At 39.3% G+C, this 18,393-nt stretch overlaps 1 protein-coding gene across 1 annotated transcript; it reads left to right on the forward strand.

The window, feature by feature from the left end:
- Nucleotides 1-749: 749 nt before the first annotated feature.
- On the forward strand, nucleotides 750-3,491 carry LOC147432968 (uncharacterized). Its single transcript, XM_086491683.1, has 3 exons — nucleotides 750-1,102; nucleotides 1,275-1,699; nucleotides 2,837-3,491. Exons 1-3 carry the CDS (start codon nucleotides 890-892, stop codon nucleotides 3,216-3,218), a joined length of 1,020 nt encoding a protein of 339 aa, XP_086347809.1. The 5' UTR covers nucleotides 750-889; the 3' UTR covers nucleotides 3,219-3,491.
- Nucleotides 3,492-18,393: the final 14,902 nt, after the last annotated feature.

Below are 18,393 nucleotides of genomic sequence, written 5' to 3' on the forward strand. Positions count from 1 at the left end.
TTGTAATGATTGTGTTGCAAACATTCTTATTCTAGATACTAGATCGTTATTTCAATGCTCTTCGTTAGCCTTAAGCTTCTACTCATAGGCTTTGCTAGTAGTTAAAGATATTGAAATGTGATGTGTACAAGTTGTATGGGGTTTAGCTATAGAAGTTACATATTGACTTTTGTCATGTTTGAGTCATACGTATACAATTTAGACACATCAACCTTCTTTGTTCTAAAACTAGCATTGGTGTAATGTATTAGGTCATTTTGTTTAGTACCCCATGCAGACATTGTCAGCCTAGTTTGTTGGCGATGGCAAGATCACTAAAAGCTAGTGGGTAATCATGGAGGGAGAAATTGATGAGGTTTCTATTAAGCAATAAATGCTTTCGTGCTCGCCTCTTTATGCTTGCACATATTTCTTTGCTCGCCTTATCGACTACCTCCTCCCTCCTCTGTAAGGCTCATATAAAACGATGGCTGATGGGTATGCATGCATGCATTAAGGCTATATGTGTGTAGGAGGAAAGGTACGTGTGGACTTTTGATTGTGGAAGAAAAGTGTTGTGTGGATTAAAACGTGGTTCTTTGAAAACCTATTATTTCTTATTAGGTTATTTAGTTAAGGTCAGTGGTCCTCGGCTCGGGTCAAGCAAAACCTTAGTGCTTGCACTCGAGGATAGCGTAGTTTGAATATGTCAATCGAGGCTCTTATAAGGTCGCCTCGCGTGCACACACATACAGCGGCTCAAACGACTCTCTCTCTTCTCTCTTCTCTCTTCTCTCTTCTCTCTTCTCTCTCTCTCTCTCTCTCATACAGCGGCTCAAACAACTCACTCTCACTCTCTCTCTCTCTCTCTCTCTCTCTCTCTCACACACACACACACACACACACGAAGATGGTTCACTGCTGGGAGGAATACATGTGGAAGGTGCATAAGGCGCTGCCCATGGACCCTTGGGCCGACAATTTGCAGCTGCTGGACGTGCTCATCCAGGATCGAACCTGGCTCCCTGCTTGGCTGCGGCCCAAGTCCAGGGAACGGACTCGCTTGTCTAGAGCTGGATCCATTTTCCATCTGGGTACCAAGGATTCCCTAGTTAAAGCACAGGTAGCTATGTTTGTATATCTGTACGCATGCATTTGCCAGCCTGCCTGTATGTAAGCAAACATGTGCCTAGAGGTAAGCATGTACGTATGCTAGTATGCCTGTAGCCATGGAGGCATTGGAATTTTGCTCACTGCAGGCGCTGGGGTAAGCATAACAGTGATATTCTTTGCAGGATCTTGTCGATGGAGACCGCAAACTCAGCCGTCTGCAAGCCTCAGATGGTGCCATCAACCCCCAGCTTCCTTCTCTACAATCCCCCACAAACAATAATAATAGTGCCACTGCCGCCGCTGCCGCCGCTGCTACTGCCGCTGCCCCACCCCTAGTTTCCATCATTTCCTCCAGCATGCCTGACATCCAAGCCTCCATCAAAACCTCCACTTCGCTGCTTGGCTCCTTCACTGGTGGATCTTTTGCAACTTCTCAATTTGATGTCAAAGGATCAAAATCTATTAGTGGCAATGTCAGTGGCGTCCAGTCCCGCCGGGTCGATGTCGATGCTCTTTTGAGGATCGTCACACCGCGGACTTCCTCTGCCTTGCCAGCCCTCTGGCAACCCGACATCTCACTACCTCAGCTGTGCTGGCCTTCTAAAAGGTACATGTAAAATATTTTGTGTGTGTGTGTGTGTGTGTGTGTGTGTGTGTGTGAGAGAGAGAGAGAGAGAGAGAGAGAGAGAGAGAGAGAGAGAGAGAGAGAGTTATATTACTGCATTTATAGGTGTGGTAAAAAAATGGAATTTGAATAAAAGTTACAGGTTATGAAGGAAAAGGGTTCATTTAGTTCATTGTGAAGTGGGTGTGTAGAGGGATTTTGAAAATACATCTTGAATGCAAATGCTATAAATGGTTTTAGGACATGGACCCCTTGAGAGGTAGAAGTCTATGTTGGTGAGATCTTCTCGTAGGTGAAGTTGGCTCACAATTCATGAGCACACAAAACTTGGCACCGCATACATGCACCGACACAGTTAGGGGTCAGAAAATTATAACCATCCATCAAGATGATGTTCCGAGCCGGAATGCTTGCATACAACCGTTGGATTTTTGAGAGCTCAACACCCAAAATCTGAGACTAGCCGTCCAATGATTGCATGCAAAATTAGCGCTCGTAATGATTTTTGAGGTGCCTTGCAGCCACACATCTTTCGTTGTGTCAACACGCAAAATTTGAACAAATCAGCAGCCATAATCATGTCAAAGACCATTCCTCAAGAATGAGGCTCCCACCATGGCTCTGGCTCCCCTTCGATCGCCATGTGGTCACCTACATTCTTGGGAATGGTCTCTGTCATGGGAATGGTCTCTGACAGACCATTCCCTACCCCTTCAACTAAGAAGGCTATAGTGTAGTTGCCTCTTCCTCTCTCTTTGGACAAGTGTTGTAAATGGTATGCACTAATGAAACACAAATTTCAAAGAAGTCAATACAATGTGGCTTAGTAGACTATCTCTTAGAGTGCAGATATTTTGATGGAAGATTTTCTATGAACTCTATCTAATTTAATATACTCTAATAACAACTGAGACACGTTGTGTGGATCTCTCTCTCTCTCTCTCTCTCTCTCTCTCTCTCTCTCTCTCTCTCTCTCCAAAAAAAAAGATTTTTGTTTTTGTTGCCGTCAGAGGCGACATGAGGGGTGTGTGTGTGTGTGTGTGTGTGAGAGAGAGAGAGAGAGAGAGAGAGAGAGTGTCTATTGCTTACATATTCTTTTCAATTGTGCATAATTTGCAGAGGCCAAACATTATGGGTTGTAGCAGAGATCATGTATGCAAACAAAATCAGAATAGAGGGTGAAAACCAAGGTCAGACAAAAGCCAATACGGAGGTGAAAGCTACAAAGGTAGAGGAGGCTAGCATGTCAACCGAAGTGGGAACACAAAAAAATGGCCTATGGATGGTTATGGCATCTAAGGATAACCCCATGTTCCCACTAGCGTTTCGACTTCAAAGGTTGGACTATGATGCATTTGGAAACCTTATCTCCAAAGGACACAAGAAGCATCTCCAAAGAAACAGCTCCATGAATACTAAATTATCAAAGCCCCTAGTATCATCTAAGCATGTTGCTCATCCTCTTTCTCGTTCACTATCTGTCTCTCCTGTTCTTTCTTGAATAGGTCCATTTGCTCATCTCAACAAATCATATCTAAGACCTCATTCATTCTTGCAAGATGGAATAAGTGCAATCTATCAAGAAAAAAAAACTTGGTGTGCCTTCTACTATGGCAGTGGAATCAGTTCTTACACCTTTGCAAGCATTGCAGTGAGTCAACTTTAATATAGGCAAGGTAAAAGAAAATCCTATTGTGTACCTTTGTAATATAGATGGATAGAGGGATATTATTTGGCACAAGAACCTATAATTGACAATAAATTGTACACACTAATGACGATCCCCAATTTGATTCTATCAATCACATCTCTCTTTTCCACCATATGACTTTTAGAAATGATGAATAAAATTTCTATTGTGATCCATATACACTTAGAAGGTGACACTAAGTGCTTGCCCTTGGGACATGCCAAAAATCAAAGTTCTATAGGGAGATTCAATGCCTTTAGAAAGGACAAGTCACCTACAAGTGGATAGTCTTGAAAAAACCTTTATTTATGACTTTTAAACCCTCTAGTTGTGACTTTAGTATGCAGTAAAGATGAACCTTCTTTTTAAGCTTATACAACTACAACAAAAAGATTATTATGTGCTTGTCTTACATATACTCTCTCATATGTTTGCTAGTAGCTATCATAGAAACTTTCCATGAAGAAAACCTATAAAAGTTTCCAAGTTCTAGTGAATGTTTTGCTTGTTATGACCTACACTATCTTGCAAGTTGCTAGAGCAAGGAAAATTGAAGCAGAGGGGAGAAAGCTTGTAGTTAGCACTTAAGTCTTTCTATCAAGTTGGAAGTCTTTAGGCACACCTTTGCATAGTAGCCAAGCTATTGAAGTCATTCTAGACCAGCAAGGCTACTTCCCAAACGAGCTCTATGTCAGCTTTCAATCGTACTCTCCTTATTGAACGTTGCAAGAAAATCTCTCGCTTTATTCATGCCTCCCCATAGGAATCAAAATTTTGGTTGGGTATTTGCAAAGTTGTTGTCTTGAGCATCCTTAATTGTGATGTAAAACTTGAGAAAGTGACATCCTTACAAAGGTCAACGACTGGCTTGGGTGAATTCCCCATGACATGAAACCCTATGTAGCAATTAGTGTCAGTTATAAGATTAGAGCAATGTTTTAAGAGGAGTTTCCATTTGTTGTCCTATGACAGTTTTGCACTATTTGTTTGGAAGAAGTGGAATTGTTCAATTATATGCTTGAGGGAACAAAAAAGAAATCATGCAAGGGTTTGATGATACATATCTGAAGTTGAGGAGCTGATTGTGTTTACCATAGCCTTTATATGTCATTTTGCAAACATTGCATATAGAACTCCCACACAAACAAGATGGGATGCAGGTGGAGAGGTGACACTACTCACAAAATCGTATTTGATGGATATTGCTCTCCTTACCTTGCTATCCACAAATCGTTGTTGAAGGAAGCCGAGTGGAACAGGCCAACTTGATGGACCACTTACCTCTTTATTTCCATGAGAAGATGCTTTTTCTTGATATGGTGTACTAAACTAAACGCTCCCCACCATGAGAATAATTTCTTCGCATATAATTAATGAGCTTCATTATTGATAGCAATGATGGAAAGCCTCATTATGATAGTGATGTTTTAGAGAGAGAGAGAGAGAGAGAGAGAGAGAGAGAGTAGACCTCAGGTTAAAAATGGCCTATGGCTCTAAATGAAACATGTCAAATGCTTTATGATTAGGTAAGAAATGACTCTCAGTTGTTGAAGAGTGGAGCTATGATGGTAGCAATTGAGAGTTCCCAAAGTGGCTAGTCGTGCTTTAGGATTGATTAGGGGCTATTGAAAGGCTTCTTGCTTTGCCGCAAGAGAGCGGTGATGAGAGCTATGTAGAGGTTTTCACCATGAAAGCCGTCGGAGAGCACGTACACCGTGAAAAGAGAGAGGAGATAGTAAGCAAGTAGAGAGAGAGTATTCTTCTTCTTCTTCTTCCCACGAACGAGAGAGTGGAACTTATGGAGATGGTAATGAAGAGCTTGTACCACTCCGTATAATAGGTACATATCATTGTGCGAAACTGGACGCAATTGTCGTACCAAAAATTGTGCACTTCCTACCAATTTATAGGCACTGCAAGAGGATGGATTGATGTCCAGGCAAGCTACTAGCTCTATCTCTCCTGCTATCATTAGCTGCAAGCTTTTTGGGACTTTGCTAAAAACATGGCTTAGCTTTTGGCAGTCAACTCGCCCAATTTCCCTTCAATTTTTATAGTAAAGATTGACTAATTGGTTAGTATCCTAATGACTAATGCGACCAAGACCAAACTATGTTGCATCGTGGTGCCCCGACATACTTATGACCTTTTATACTACCCATGCATATTTACGGTACTGCTTTTTATAGGAATAATTTTCGTAAAAAATCTCGTTTTTTCTTCAGGTGGTCATTTTTAAATTCGACGAAGACAAAAAAATAATATTTGTTATGGTTGGATCATCTTAAAAGTCATGTTGCTTTGAAAAACACGAAAAAGCACAAAAAGCTAAAAATAGCATAAAAACAAAAAAAAATCTTAAATCAAACCACGAGTTCTCCTTGTTCATTGGAATAAGAAAGCAGACTCGCTTTTAACTAAAAGCACTAAAAATAAAAGAGAGCTAAAAATAACGTGAAAACGCTTAAAAAGCAGATTTTTATAAAATTGAACCATAGCTTTTGCAAAACTCGTTAGATTAAGGATCTGGACCTCCTTTTTACAAAAAGGCACATAAAAGCACAAAAAGAATGAAAAAAACATTAAAAAAACTGGTTTTTCCAAAACTGAATCAAACGTCCGTATAATCTATTGGAACATGGAAACGACCTTGCTTTTCACTTTAGAACCTTACAACACCGTCAAATAGGCATTCTTAACCAAAATTTTATGGAACACGCAATCTATTTTTCTTATTTTTAAAAGAGATCCAAATTTTGGGGATCTTACACTTTGAAGCTCTATCAAGACAAGAGAGTTGATATCAGGCATACGACTAAGAGCATCAGCTACCACGTTGTATCATCCCTTACAATATTGCAGCTTAGCATCATACTCCTGAAAAATCTTAACCCACCTGGTCTTTTGACCCTTCAAATCGGTTCCTTGTGTAAACCCTTTTATACTTTCATGGTCAAACACAATTTCAAATTGAGCCCCAGACAAATAATGTCTCCACGTTTTCAAAGTAGACAATATTGCATAGAGTTCTCTTTCATAAGCAGAATAATTTCTCTATGAAGAATCAAGTTTGTTGCTTTCAAATGTGATCGGCCCTCCCTCTTGCAGAAGAACTACTCCAATAGCACGATTATTAGTATCCGTTTTGAGCACAAAATGTTTCATAGGGTCCACTATAGCTAAAGTAGGTGTTGTACCGAGAGCAACCTTGAGTGTATCAAAACTTTGTTGTTGAGCTGCTCCCCAATGAAAGGATTTTCCCTTGGATTTCAAGTGGTACGTCATAGGAGTAACAATGTGAGCATAGTTTTTAATGAACCGTTGGTAAGAAGCTACAAATCCCAAGAAAATATGAATCTCTTTTAGATATTGGGGAGAAGGCCATTTACGAATGGCATCCAATTGGGATTTATCCATATGGAGGTTGATAGCCGGAATTACATGTCAAGAATATTGAGTCTCATCTTTCAAAAAGTCATGCTTGGATTCTTTTGCATATAACTTGTATTTCCGTAGTAAATTGAACACCTGCTCCAAATGTTGTAAGTGCTCTTACTCAAAAACAGTGTGCACTAGAATTTCATCAAGAAAAACGCAATCAAACCCTAGGTCTTCCTTAGCAGTTTTTAGTCTGAGACTATTTTTTGCCCTCTTGAATCACTTTTTCAAGTCTTTTGGCTACCTTTCTTTGGGAAGTATTGCTCACAATAGTCTTTGCTACAGGCTGGTAAAGTCTCTGTCCAAAAATTCAAATGGAGTACATGGATCGCGATCCATGTTCCATCACTTTTGAATCTAGAATTTGGCTAGGTGATTACTTATTATGTCTATAGCCTAATCCCAAAATCCTTTTGAATTTGGATCACCTTTTTCTAATCAAAAGTAAATTTTTGGGTCTGCTTTTTTGTTTTTTGACTATTCTCTAATTTGTGCTTTTTTTACCAATCTTTTCAACTTTTTTGCCAATGTGCTTTTAAGGAAAGTGTTTCAAATAGTCTCAGCTATCTATTGCTCAAATCTCAACCAAAAATCATGATGAGGTACATGGATTGAAATCCATGTTTCACCTCATTTTACATGAAACTTGGTCAGCTGGTTGTCAGTGTAATTTTGAAGCTATCCCCAAAACTTTTTGAGTTTGGAACATTGAGACTTGAAAATCCCCAAATTTGGTCACTTTCACTAGCTTTTGGTGATCTTTTCCAATTTCTTTGATTTGATTTTGGTTTTAATTTGATCCCAAATTCTGGTTTTAGTTGCTTGGAAGCAATATGTACTTGATGATCTCTATTTCTGCTCAAACAGTCTCAGGGGTACATGGATTGCGATCCACCACAGAATTGGATGAAAATTCTCAGATTGCTTCCTCTGAGTTTATTGATATCCTTGGGCACCAACTTTTTGAGTTTTGATCAGACTTTAGACTCTTACCATTAAATTTTCTAAATTTCAAAGTTACGGTCTTTTTTCTTGAAATATGGTTTTTAGTAGTTTTCCCTCTATCTTTCTACCCAAATTTGATGGTGGTAGTTTCTACTTACCCTACTCCTAAATGATGGAAACAATCTATGAACAAAAACAAACAAAGCACTACAAATTGAAAGCGGAATGGAATGTGGAACAATACTTTCAAAGCATCAAGAAATTTGAAGAATGAAATTCCTTTTGTATCTCACTCACAACTATCTTTGTCCTTAAAGGAAAGACTTGGCCAGTCCCTCGACTCTAGAATCTATCAAGCACTAAACCCCACATCTAGCTGCTTTACTACTAAGATGTAAGCAGAATGGGTAACAAAATCTTTGAAAAGAAGGCTCTAACAAGATTAGGTCATGCTCCACCTAATGATTATTCCCTGGAAATGGTGCCAATGTTAGCGAGTCATCGCGGCGATGAACACCTGTAGCATAGCTATCTAACACTAACATAATGTCAATGGGAAAGTGACTTGGATGGGGCATGAAGACTCTTTGAGGGCGTCAGCCTCAAGAAGTGAACCTAGTAAGTCAACCTATCACCACAAGAAGCAAACCAACATTCTCTAATATGAAAATCTACCTATGTCCTATTCCATCACTCTAGGTCCTCATGCCATTTCGTCAACTTAACAAACCCGGATCATCACAAAACTTTAGGGGGAAGCTATATTAGATCTAAGGGCATGAATCTACAAAGTCTAATGGTCATCCAACAAGGTAACAAAATCCCAATCCAACATGGTTCAGGTCAAAAAAAATTGTAGTAGAACAATCCAAATAGGTCATTCTAAGGTCTAACAAAACTCTGTTAAGGTCAAAATGTCAAAAAGCGGTCATTTAAGCATCCAAATTTTCAAATAAGGCTCACATATGCATAGTTGCAAACCACAAAAAGACTTGAAATGATTATACTTAATTGATAGAGCAAGAGACAAGGAGCATAATGCACTTTTCATTGAATTCTAATTACAAGATCATTACGTTGAACTTGAGAAGTCGCTCACAATCGTAAGTACAAAACTCAAGATAGTGTTACAATGATGTTAAGGGTTTTTTTAGCTTTATACTTAGGCTTTTCAAATTGCCTATGGCAGCGAGCTCACATGGCTTCGGGCTCATGACAAAAAAATACAACTCAAAGTATACATCATTTGGCTCAAAATTATATGGGCTCAATTACAAGACTTTTGGAAAAATTAGGATAGATTACATCAAAATTCTGGAGCTTGGACATGGTGTGGTTGTCTAGGAGGGCACCCGTTAGCTGCATTGACCAAACATAGCACCACTATTTAAGTACGACACATGTAATTTTGCAGCAACTAACATACGTGCATCATCACGAACAGAGATGTCGTGCTTGGCACTTCCTTGGTTGACATGCACGTCAAATTTGGTTTACTTCAAAGAGCACAAAAGTGCTTGAGGAGCTTACTGCCCGAAATATTTTCACTTGGAGTACATTGATTGCAAGATATGTTTAATAGGAACAGGGCCAAGAAGCAACAAAGAAAGATGTTGTGCTTAGCAATACTTTATACTAAATATATGTCAATGTTTGTGGCCACCACATGAGCACCTTGCCCATAAAAAGGCCACCTAAAAGTTTGGCACAAACATTAATGTGCACCCAAGGCTAAAATAAAGGGGGGCACGATATAAAGAGGAAGAATAATCACACAAAAAATGCATGAGTAGTGAGTTGGAGATGCACAGGAGGCTTTGGGAGCTCATTGCAAGCTAAGAAGTGCTCGAATGAGCTAGCACAATTAGCCTGTGGCACCCCTTTTTGGCCCTATTCCTAGCATTTTTTGAGTAGTGCCAGGATTAGACAACCACATCATCAACCCGTTTCCCATGCCACATCAATCACAGCATTGTGACTGTTGTGGGAGAAAACTCAAGGAAAAGGGATTCTAGGAAAATGTTTTTTTTACTTGCATAAAAAGACAACGGAGAAGAGTGGGGTAGAAAACTTTGTGCAAAGGAGGTAGAAGAAAGGAAGGTTTTCAAGAGCAACAAGGGGTGCCTCTCTCTCAACTCTCTTAACCTTGAGGAGGGAAGCAAGGGGCATTGCTCTCACGCTCTTGACCTTGAGGAGGAAAGCAAGGGGCATCTCTGTCAGGCTCTCAACCTTGAGGAGGAAAGCAAGGGGCATCTTTCTCTCGCTCGACCTTGAAGAAAGAGCATCTTTCTCTCGCTCTTGACCTTGAGGAGCCTGCAAAAAGGGGGCATATCTTTCTCATTCTTGACCTTGAAAAAGGAGCATGTATCTCTCATTCTTAACCTTGAAGAAGGAGCATCTCTCACTCATTCTTGACCTTGAGGAGAGCAAGAAGGGTGCATCTCTCTCTCCCTTTGGATCTTGAAGAAATCAAGCAAGGAGCATCTCTCTCTCTCTCTCTCTCTCTCTCTCTCTCTCTCTCTCTCTCTCTCTCTCTCTCTCTCTCTCTCTCTCTCTCTCTCTCTCTCTCTCTCTCTCTCTCTCTTGCTCTCAACCCTAGTGGAGGGAAGAAGGGAGGTGGTAATCATCGGGTCCATCTCGCTCTGTATCCCTTGATATTGATGAAGGGAGCTTGAAGAGCTAATGAGGACAGACTCAAGACATAATTATGGAGAATCCTAAAGAGCAATGGAAGATAGTGAATCTACAAGTAATACAAAGGCTAGGGGGGAAGGGTGAAAGCATGAATAGGTGGAATGATATTTAAGCTATTAGATATCATATCATAAAAACAATATTGTGGAAAAAATAATACAAACTAAATAAAATTTATAAGTGATTGCACTTCTACATTTATTCTTTAAGAGCTATCCATTGACATATATCATGATAGAAATTTTATGTGAATTCATGTCTAATTGTAGGCCAAAGTTTTTGATAGTAGGTGTCCATGGACACAGCTATTTGAGCCACCATTCCATGCTTTCACCCGGAAAGTAAAGAGGGAGAAGAGGAAGACTACATCCTCTCCCTGCTCCCCTTTACTCGTAGTTTAGTTTTTCCCACTTTCTCTCTCATTCAAGAAATTAAAAGGGAGTTTGTAGTGCCTGTTAAAGGCTCATTTTTGTAATGAAGCTCTAAGTTTGTTAAACAACACATGTTTTGGGTGTCCACCGTGTCTCTCGAGCCATTTTCTTTGTGGCATGCATATCTCTCTCTCTCTCTCTCTCTCTCTCTCTCTCTCTCTCTCTCTCTCTCTCTCTCTCTCTCTCTCTCTCTCTCTCTCTCTCTCTCTCTCTCTCTCTCCAACCATAGGCTCTGTGCCTTCTTGGTTCACCTCTTGAATCCATATCCCTTGACACTGAGCTTTTCATAACTTCTTCATAGTGCAATATTTGGTTATTTGTGTGCAAACCAAAATTGCTTGGTTTTAAAATCTTCTTCCTCCCAAAACCAAGTCATTTCTAAAAAAGAATACCTTCCACATTCTCTGCAACAATTTGTAAATTTTGGCAGGAAAGACTCCATGAGAAATGGAAATGTTCAAACAGGTGCAAGGGATCCTCCAAATCTTCTTTGCACCTAGAGCAAGTGTCTGTGCCAATCAATCTACCAAGAATCTTATTCTCGGTTGGGATAGCCCCCCAAAACACATTCCAAGTGAGTATCTTCATTAAGCTTGCCATTAGATACCCATCATAAGTCAATTTCTGAACTGGATTTCTGACTCTATTAGATCTGCGCGGTCCTGGGTCACTCCTTTGCCCTCTAGCATCTTCTTGTACTTTCCTTACACCGGGTGTCCTAACAGCCAGAATTCCAAATTCCTCATCAAGACTTTGTTCAGAACCATCTGAATCCATGTCTACATGTGAAAAACCTGATGATGCATCAGCCATAAAGGGAGGTTCATCAACCTTTTCCTTTCCTTTTCGTGATACATTCCCTGTACTTGTTGGTGGAGTAACCTGCGTACGTAGTCTACCATTCCATGGTTTCTCAATAGATCCATGAGAAGAGGACTCTTGTGGTCCACTCAAAACCTGTGACTGTGGCCTCACATTTTGTACAACCTCATCATCTTTTACATCAGCCCCAATAGTGCCATGTGCATTTACCTCCCAAATGTTGTGAGCTGTCTTCAATGACTTCTCTTCTAGCGTATTCACCCTCCATAATTTGATGAGAGGAGTTAACCAATATGCTATATAAATCCACTTGTTATATGCTCCCAATTCTTTCCAAAAAGAAAATATTGTTGGGCCAATGCCAAGCATTCCAATCAAGCTTTGTAACGGCGATCGATATTGGACTATTGCACAAAACTTTTGATACTCTACCGACCAAAAGCCATTCATTTAGATTCAAACTATATTGCACCACTAATTGGTCTACATCCTTCCATCAAAAGTTTCGATCGTCCCAAAATTTTGCCAGCTTGGAGATCCCTTTGTTATTAACTTTTCATGGAACTTCCCTCCAAAAGGTATTCAAATATCCTCCTCCTAGCTTGGAGAGCCAAGGGGACCAATTTAATATGGCTAGTGTAAGATGGAGCATTTGAACTATTTGAAGAGTCTCTCCCCATTCCAATGATGATGTTGCTTCATTGGACTATCTTAGAATCTCCACATGCAACCCCCTAGCTTCAATAATGTCCAGCTGTGAGCTAGAATTTTTTTGTGCACTTTAGCCTCCTTCCACGGGCCTCCTTGCGAGAAAAGATCTACATTGTCAATTATATCCCAAGCCATTATCACTCAATCCTACCTTTGATTTGTTAAGGAGACTACGAGCTTTGCACACATGGCTTTTACATGTAATGTTGGGTTCAAGATCTCAATGCTACCTTGGTCCTTGTGTCTTGCCACCCATTCTCATTTCTCCCACTACCATGGAGTTGTGTCTTTTGAGTTATATTTCCAATTTGATGGGTTTCAAAAATTCTTTCCAATTGCATTTGGCCATTTTCAAAAACAACGATACAAAGGATATGTATGGAATCATGAAGGATTTAATCCCACCTTTTCATCTTACTAATAATTTTCTTCAAGACCCAATCGAATCTTTCTTTGAGATGTCCACCCCTAGTGGTGCATTGAGATGTCTAAGCAATTTTCCTCTTGAAACAATCTTCCCTTACCATTTGGCAGGTCAAACAAGTCATTTTCAGTGACTGAAATCAATCTTGGAAAGTTTTGATGTTGCACTTAGAGCCTAATGTAGCTACAAACATCTGGACAATATCAAGTGTTCTTCTCATCATCTGGGAGTTGGCTTTTATGAAGAGTGGAAAATTGTCTACAACCAATTTTGCTAGCAATTTTTTGCCCAACATATAGAAATCCCTTAAATCTCCCTTTTTGTAGCACTATCCTTGAGAAAAGTCACAAGTGGACATGAACCAACTGCAAAAAATAGCGGGAAATCTTGCTTGATTGATCTCTTCACTTCAAACATTTTTACCACCGTGTTATTAAAGAGGAGCTCGGAGTAGCTACCCACTTCTAGGATGTGCACTATTGTGCACATTATAGCTCCAAAGCCCCAAGCTTTCACGACGGCATCTCAGAGTAGCTACCCACGCCTACCATGTGCACTATTGTGCACATTCTAGGTCCAAAGCCCAAATCTTTCATGACGGCTTCAATGTCTGACCTTGAGATTCTATCATATGCCTTATCTTGGTTGAGTGGTAGGAGGATGCATTCTTGCTTGGTTAGTTTTGCATACTTGATGTCAATCATTGTTGCCACCAAAATGTTGTAATAAGTTGATCTTCCTCGTATGAATCCATGTTGGTGTGGGTTGATCCTTTTTCCTAGAATCAAAGCAAGCCTTAGTATGATCACCTTGGCAACAATCTTGTAGGCTACTATCATCATTGAGATAGGCCCCACCAGCATGTTTAGAGAGAGACACATATTAATTTGTGAATAGGCTTGATCAACCCTTTTTCCATGCTACTATCCATCTGTTATTCTACCAAAGCCTTGTTTGCCATCTGAGTTATTGAGATTTTAAGAGTCTCCCAAAACTCTTAACAACATTTTAGATGAAACGGGTAAATACCACAACTTTGGGACTGATTTTAATGCCTATGTAGTCCTATTTCCCGTTTGATTTGGGAAAATTTTGTTTAATTTAAAAATATTAAAAATAACTTTTGTTGTTCAGTCCCTGTACTACACTAGACAAAGACATAGATTCTCAAGAAAATGGTGGTGCTGAGAAACACCTTTTTTCCCATTAAAAGTTTATTTTCGTGTTGGTGTTAATAAACACCTCATAAAATCATACATGGACAGAAAAGTTTATAAAAAAATCCAAGATATGAATATGAAATGCTATTTATTTTCTCATATTAACTAGCTTGTGCCTTTTTCACAACATTGGATGGGATCTTAATTGCTTCTGCAAGTCTTCCACCCCTTGGAGTCCATGACCACACAATTGCATCAACACACTCCCAACACTTAGGGTCAGCAATATTGTAGCACCAGTTTTTTTCCAACAATCATCACATTGTTCCTGGATTGAGGGATTTCTTTTTTGATGTTTTGATGCCCAATATTGAATGAACACTTTCTTATAGTTAGGAGATGAGCTATCCACATCAACGTCTGACTTTGCATCTCCTAGCCATATCGGATATTCTGGATCTGCGGGTCTGACAAGAGCAAAATCCCCTTTCCTTACATCAATTTGAGGCTTAAAAGCTTCCTGCGGCCTTGCACTTTGAGGACCAACATAGTGATCATTCATTTCTTCATATCCTTGAAACTCATCTCTGTCTTCCTCTATCTCTTCCATTTGATGACTCCCTGTAGTCTTTGGCCAAAATGATGTATATTCACCAGTTTGTTCACTAGTTATGTTTTGTCAATAAAGAATATTTGGCTCCATGTATTTTGTAGAATCATGGTCCTTTCCCTTTAAGACAGTATCTTTTCCAGAAGTCAAGATATGTCTTAATCCCTTGAATAACCAACGGACTATCCATCACATAGTCTTCTATAGGCACAACATCTGAACAACCTACTGGTAGTTTTGGTTTCCCTTGAGCATATTTTTTCCACAACTCAATTCCTTACTCACTTGTCATCCAATCAGGTGATTTGGGGTAAATTTTGTATTGCATTACTGGGGTTTCACCTTGCATATAGAAACAAAATTTAAGTGGCTTAGAGTGTCCAACTAGAGCATCATGTCCCATCACACATGTACCCTTTAACAAATGATTTGTAGTCAGGAACTTGTGTCATCAAAAACGGTGTCCAAGCCCGAGCTTTCACATTTTTGGAAATGTTCTATTAAATGTGGAAAAGTGAATGTCGTTCCTATTCTCAATCTCTCTAAGAACCTACTAAACATTGCATTTATGTCCTCATGTGTATGACCAACCATTAAGAATCCCAAATGCACGGTTTTGAAAACACCTTTTGCTACTAGCAAGGACAAGTATGCAAATAAATATCGATTCTTATTCTCTCCTGCACAATTATCTAGCTATAGGAAAATATTCTCAGGCAATTTTTGAGATCCTCTAGTGGACATGGTATCTACAACACATTGAGAGGAGGCTGATTTTCAAGTTAGCAATTTCTTCATTACATTCTTCAATAGCCAACGGTGGTATTACTGCTGATGTATTTCTCTCATGCTCTTTCATCATTTTGTTTTGGTGGTCTAGAGTTGTCCTTGAGTTCAATGCATTGAACAATGCTACATTGCTACGTGGCATACCAACATGGCATAAATCTCCTAGTCCGTGGTTTTTTGTTCTTTCCAAATTCTGTAAGCATAATGCAAGGGAACCAATTTTAGCTTTGGGATCTGAAGGCCATAGACCATTCAGTGAGAAATGACCATACATCCCATGACCATGTCCATTTGTTATCATACTTTTTAATGATACTTGCAATTGATATGCATTCGCATTGTCTTTTGAGTTCACTTGCAATCTAGGTATTGCTATCTTTTTTTGGTTCATTTTATCATTTATAATGCATAAATACTTATCCTTTTGAAATTGCAAGAACTTATGTCAGGTGTAGTACACATTTCTATCACTTTGTTGTTGCATCATGTGAATTCTACGTTCATCCTTCAAACGTGCAATCAGCTCATCATCCTTTGTTGACTCTAGTTGAGACTTTATCCGACTACACGCAACACATTTGAAGAACTCACTTGTTTTTGACAAGGTCATATTAGCAAACTCTGTATTCAAAATCCTATTGAATGTAGTGCTAGACATTGGCTTGAGACTCATACTCTTGAGTATTTAATTGACATCATGTAAGATGTCTATTTGCTTGTACGTGTTTGGTATTGCAAGCAAGGTTTCCCTGGTACCATCTTCCATAGTTCTACTCTTATGTGGGATTCTCTCTGAGTTTTCATCTACAAAAGAGCGCATCAATGCCCTTCCCATTTATGTATGGTCTCTTCCTTTTCTTATGACACCATCATTACCATGCATTGAGTGTCGAACCCCATATTCAAATTGTTCAAGGTAATGATAAAATGAAGTTTTGGAATCCCATGAATTTTGTACCAAGCTCTACTACAGACCTCATTGCCATTAAAAGACAATACATAGCAAGTCTTTGTAGTTGTTTTATTCTCACGCCAAGCAGCCAACATTGTATTATACACGTAGTTGGTTCTATTTTGTAATCTTTGTCCCCAAAGTTCATTGCGCATATCCATGAGCTTATCTTTATTGGTATATTGACAACACCTTCTACAACAACAATCTATGGTTGAAAAAAATTGGACATATGATAGGGATGCTTGATTGGATTTCTTAGAGGGTTTCACAGACATTTTTAGCTTCCTATTTATAAAGCAATACTTTTGTTTTTTGAAATAGGCTCTACCAAACGAGCTGATTCAATGCATGTATCTTGTAATGCGTCTATAGCATGTAAATCCTCATATCGTAACAACTCTTTTCCATCCATAGTTGTCACTCTCTTGATAGGCCAACAAACCGAATTGATGTTGCATACATCAAATTGTGCAAAAATAGTAGCCTCACCGGCATAGGATGTTTCAATACCAATACCGATGTTACCTTCACCTAGCGAGCACCTAGATCACCAAAGTTTACAAAATCAAATGGACACACATACATGGCAACCCCTTTGGCTATTACATGCGTTTTGCTTTCATCCCAAAGTTGAACCCTCTTATCCTTCCAAACCTCCCTGTAGCTTATTCCATCATATTGTGCCTCCAATGCTCCCATTCCTTTGTGAGCCTCAGACATAGAAACCCCTTCGTATTGCATCTCATTCATATGTTGTATAGCAACCCAATACTCCATTTCACAATACTGTGAAAAGCATCTCCCATTGTCAATGCATCCATTTTTGGGAATGGAATGAGTGCTTTCTTTTAAAAACACAAACCAATTGACACCAATACGTTTCCTTCCCCAATAAGCATGCATGAACAATATGCGCTTGGGTTTGTCTCATACACTCCCAAGGGAAACCTTTTGTGTGGCTACAAACATGCATACTCTATCACCTTAAAATCCATACTAGCAAGAAGGTTTCAACAAAGTTAATTCACTGTGAGTATATATGTAGGTATTTCATGATGAATATATATACATCATGTGGCCTTAGGGCCATAGGGTGCTATATATAGGTGCTCCATGATTATAAGTATGTGTACCTCCAATGGCGTTAAGGACATAGAGTGCTATGTAAAGGGGTTTCATGATGAATATGTATACATCCTATGTCCTTAGGTACATAGGGTACTATATGTAGGTGTTTCATGATAAGTACGTATACATCATATGGACCTAGGTCCATAGGGTACACCATGTAGGTGTTTCATGATGAGTATGTATACATCCTATGGACTTAGGTTCATATGATTCTTTATGTAGGTGTTTTGAGCTGAGTAAATATACATCCTATGACCTTAGGGCCATAGGGAACAACAAGTGGTTGTGTCATATGAGTATATACAGATCCTATGGAATTAGTGCCATAGGACACTATAGGCGGTTGTTTCATGATGGATATATAGTATACATCCTATGGCCTAAGGGCATAGTTGTTTCATGATAGGTATTTAGAATCATATGGACTTAGGGCCATAGGATGCTATATGTAGGTGTTTCACGATGTGTATGTACACATCGTAGGCCATAGGATTCTATACGTAGGTGGTTCATGATGAGTATGTTTACATCCTATGGACTAAGGGCCATAAGATGCTTTATGTAGGTGTTTTGTGTTGACTATATATAAATCCTATGGCCTTTAGTCCATATGATGTTTTATGCAGGTGTTTTATGTTGAGTAAATATACATCCTATGGCGTGAGGGCCATAGGGAACTATATGTAGTTGTTTCATGATGGGTAAATAGCATCCTATGGACTTAGGGCCATAGGATGCTATATGTAGGTGTTTCACGATGTGTATGTATACATCCTATGGACTTAAGTCCATATGATGCTATATGTAGGTGTTTCACGATGAGTATGTATACATCATATGGCCTTAGGTCCATAAGATGCTATATATAGCTAGTTC

The sequence above is a fragment of the Adiantum capillus-veneris genome, chromosome 20 (genome assembly GCF_014529385.1).
Source record: "Adiantum capillus-veneris isolate H3 chromosome 20, ASM1452938v2, whole genome shotgun sequence".
Classification (NCBI taxonomy): Eukaryota; Viridiplantae; Streptophyta; class Polypodiopsida; order Polypodiales; family Pteridaceae; genus Adiantum; species Adiantum capillus-veneris.

Coding starts and splice junctions, on each gene's coding strand:
- LOC147432968 (XM_086491683.1), top strand. CDS start 890: ATGGTTCACTGCTGGGAGGAATACATGTGGAAGGTGCATAAGGCGCTG. Junction 1,103..1,274: donor ATTCCCTAGTTAAAGCACAG/GTAGCTATGTTT, acceptor TATTCTTTGCAG/GATCTTGTCGATGGAGACCG. Junction 1,700..2,836: donor CTGTGCTGGCCTTCTAAAAG/GTACATGTAAAA, acceptor CATAATTTGCAG/AGGCCAAACATTATGGGTTG.